Source organism: Malus sylvestris, chromosome 8, assembly GCF_916048215.2.
Source record: "Malus sylvestris chromosome 8, drMalSylv7.2, whole genome shotgun sequence".
Taxonomy (NCBI): domain Eukaryota; kingdom Viridiplantae; phylum Streptophyta; class Magnoliopsida; order Rosales; family Rosaceae; genus Malus; species Malus sylvestris.
Window position 1 is genome coordinate 4,727,174 of NC_062267.1, and position 3,433 is coordinate 4,730,606.

Consider the following 3,433-nt stretch of genomic DNA (forward strand, 5'->3'; position numbering starts at 1 on the left):
CAAAACTTCAGGTGCAAAGACTGAACACTCTTGCAAACTCCACTACAAAGCCCGTTGATCCCGCATATTCCTTATTTTCTACACAAACATAATTTTTTTTGTTGAAAATATGTAAACGACATTAAAAAGAGATAAATCGAACTCAGAATCTTGAACGCTAAGGTAAAATAACAAACGCTATAAGTCCTAAGTCGATTAGCCGTTATCTAATCCAACCACAACCTCACATTTTGTCACAACCACTTCTTTTCTGTCCGTTTCTCGCACACACACACCCATCACTCACCCTCACGTTCCCTCGAGATCATAACAATAAAAATAATAATAATAAATAAATAAATCAACGTGTAAAATTTCCACACAAAACACCAAGAACCCTACACAAGATGATGAAAATCTCCACCCAAATAAAGGAGGCAGAGAAGCACACACCACACGGAAGCTTTCTAATCTGCCCTTCTTCTTCATCTCCTCATTTTTTTCACCTTCCTCTCTCTCTCTAACACAGTCAGCCATGTTTGAAGAATCCGTGACATCCCTGCCTTCAATTTGGGCTTCCATGAACAGCTGGTTCACTCCCACTGTTCTCTTCCTCCTCCTCAATGTCATGATTGGCACCATCGCCATTGCTTCAAACTTGGGTTCCACCCAGAAACACCAGGACCCAGAGCAGCAGCACCACCAGAACCACCACCAAGGCGGAGGCCTCGCCAGATCTCCGTCTATGCTGCAGAGGCTCAAATCCATCAACCTCTACCAGTACAGATCCCCGGAGCCACACGCCGCCACTTTCGAAAAACCCCCGGAAACTACTGAGGATACCCATTACGCCTTTGAGCACGCCCACGAGCTTGAACAGCCCCAGTTCACCAGATCCCCTTCTCTGCTGCAGCGGCTCAAGTCCATCAATTTCCACATTCCACAAGATTTCTCCAACAACCCATCTCAGCACATCGCGGCCGCAGCCCCGCCGCACAAGACCCATGAGCCGGAATCCCATTTCGAGCAAGCTCCCGAGCACGAGGAGTTCCCAGATGACGACCGTTTGGAAGAACACGAGCACCCAGAACCAGAAACTCCAGATTTTTCAGAAGCAGGGGATAAACAGAGCGACCTGGAGGAGATTTTCAGCCAGCTGAAACCGTTACGGGACCGCCACGTGAACCGGACCAAGTCAGACACCAAGCCGGCGTCCGGCGAGGTGCCCGTCAAGCTCCCGCAGAAGATGAAGAAATCTGCGAGCTCCAAGTCTGCTTTTGCTCATTTCCAGGAGGATGATATCGTTGAGAGTCGCCGGCCGGCGACCGTGAGGGAGAGAAAGGTGGCGAAGATGGCGGAGGACGACGAGGAGGTGGACGCCAAGGCGGATGATTTCATCAACAAGTTCAAGAACCAGCTGAAGATGCAGCGGCTGGATTCGATCATAAGGTACAAGGACATGATCACTAGAGGGAGTGATAAGTGAGGGAGAATTTTAATTATTTTCCAGGATTTGGGTGGATTTTTAATTTCTCTTAATTTTGGGGTGGGCTGAGTGTAATGTAGATCTGCTCACTACTGCTCTGCAGCTTTCTGTCTGTTGAACTATTTGTTCAAACTTGTATTCCTCAGATTAATTCGCTGTTACTACGTCACGGAACTGTGATTTACATGTAAGAAGAAACGACGGAGTAAGTATATTCATGCAAATTTTGTGATGAAAATATTTATCTTCAGCATTCCAGCCTACCAAGGATTTTAAACAATCTTTATCGTTTGATTATTTAAAATCGATGTTTAATCTTAAGTCTTAACCGATCATTTTTCGGCTTCTTAGTAATTCTATCTATCGAAGAAAATTTGATTGAAAATGTCATATCGTCATTTGATTTTCTAGAATCGACGTTCAATCTTCACCGTTTATTTTTCGGACTTCTCAATAATTCTGTGAAAAATTGATTGAAAATGTCACGTTTGTTTTTCTAACTTTCCACTTTGTTGTACCCCATGTGGGTTTTGGGGTGTTGTGTAAGGAGTGGTAGCTGGCATTGGTTGGTTGCAGTCTTTGTCTTCCGTAAAGTTTATGAAATGAGAGGCTATCAAACATATAACAAGCCTCTTCAGTTCATATTTTGGTTTTTACAAATTGTTCATCAAGAAGGAAGGATTACCGACAACGGGATTCAAATTTACATCTTAATTTAGCGAAGAGAACAATTCTTACTAACTCAAACTCTCATTGGCGTTGGTTGCAGTCTTGTCTTGCAGAGTTGGGTTTGATATAGTGGTGGTGATATATGACTATATACATATTGCTGCCCACGGGATATTGAGATTTCATTTACGAATTTATACCAAAACGAAGAAGACTCCTTCCCTAATATCGCTTGTAACGAAAATTGAGTTCCTTTTATTTTGTGACCTTTTTTCATATTTACAAAGACTGTCGGAATAAGGCAACACAGTTGCAACGTGACTATTCATAATTATGTATCAAACTCATCACAAATATACATCATTTTTTCCAACGTGAGGCATCTTTTAACTATGTAGGAACGAACATTATTAAACTAAAGACTAGTTAGTTTTATTTTATTATAGTTTAGAAACGATCTGAACGGTTTATCTTAAAGAACACTATTCATAAATCATTCTTGCACAAAATTAGACAAACAAAAAATAATTAAGACATTTATTTGTAGTGAAGAAATACAATTATACATGGAAACTCTAAACCCTTAATCCAACAATTACATGGTTTCAGATTTGGTTGATTTTTGGTAATCATGACCTTTAAGAGAAAACCTAAACAATAGATGATTCGTATTGTTAAAATACATTACGAAATGAAGCCTACACAAACGTATGTAAAACATTTGTAAAAAAAGTAGTGTTATATATCCGTCCCTTTATACATATGTATGGGGCAGTTTGGGCAAATCAGATTGGTATTCTTTCTCCAAAAAAGAAAAAAGAAAAGAAAATCAGATTGGTTTTCTTCCTTTGTGCTTATCCGCATATTTAGGTTGTGTAACACGTGGGGGATTTTGTTCAGTTATGTGCATTTTGGTTCTTCCAAATTTAAGATAATATGTGGATATATAATTTGCTAGGATTTACTTCTAATAGGATGATGATCCTTTTAGGATCCCTTTTGTGAGGATCTTAAGAATCCTCACATCATGATCATTTATCGTACATTATGCGGTCAATTTTCGTTAGGTACTATTTGTGTTTAATATTAAATAAAAAAATTCAAAATGATTTCTGACCGCACGATATATGATAAACGGTTAGGATGTGAGAATCCCTATAATCCCCATAATTTGAATCCGGATGGGATCCAAATCCCTACTAATATACCTCATACTAAATGTCTTCTTATTCCTTTGGTTGTGGTCCTCATATTATCAAAGTCTTATACTCACCTCTGAATGCGGATCATCAAAGGGAC

The 3,433-nt window shown here is 39.9% G+C and overlaps 1 protein-coding gene across 1 annotated transcript; it reads left to right on the top strand.

Moving 5' to 3' along the window:
* The first annotated feature begins 379 nt into the window (after positions 1–379).
* On the top strand, positions 380–1,703 carry LOC126632493 (pathogen-associated molecular patterns-induced protein A70-like). Its single transcript, XM_050302912.1, has one exon. It carries the CDS (start codon positions 515–517, stop codon positions 1,463–1,465), a length of 951 nt encoding a protein of 316 aa, XP_050158869.1. The 5' UTR covers positions 380–514; the 3' UTR covers positions 1,466–1,703.
* Positions 1,704–3,433: the final 1,730 nt, after the last annotated feature.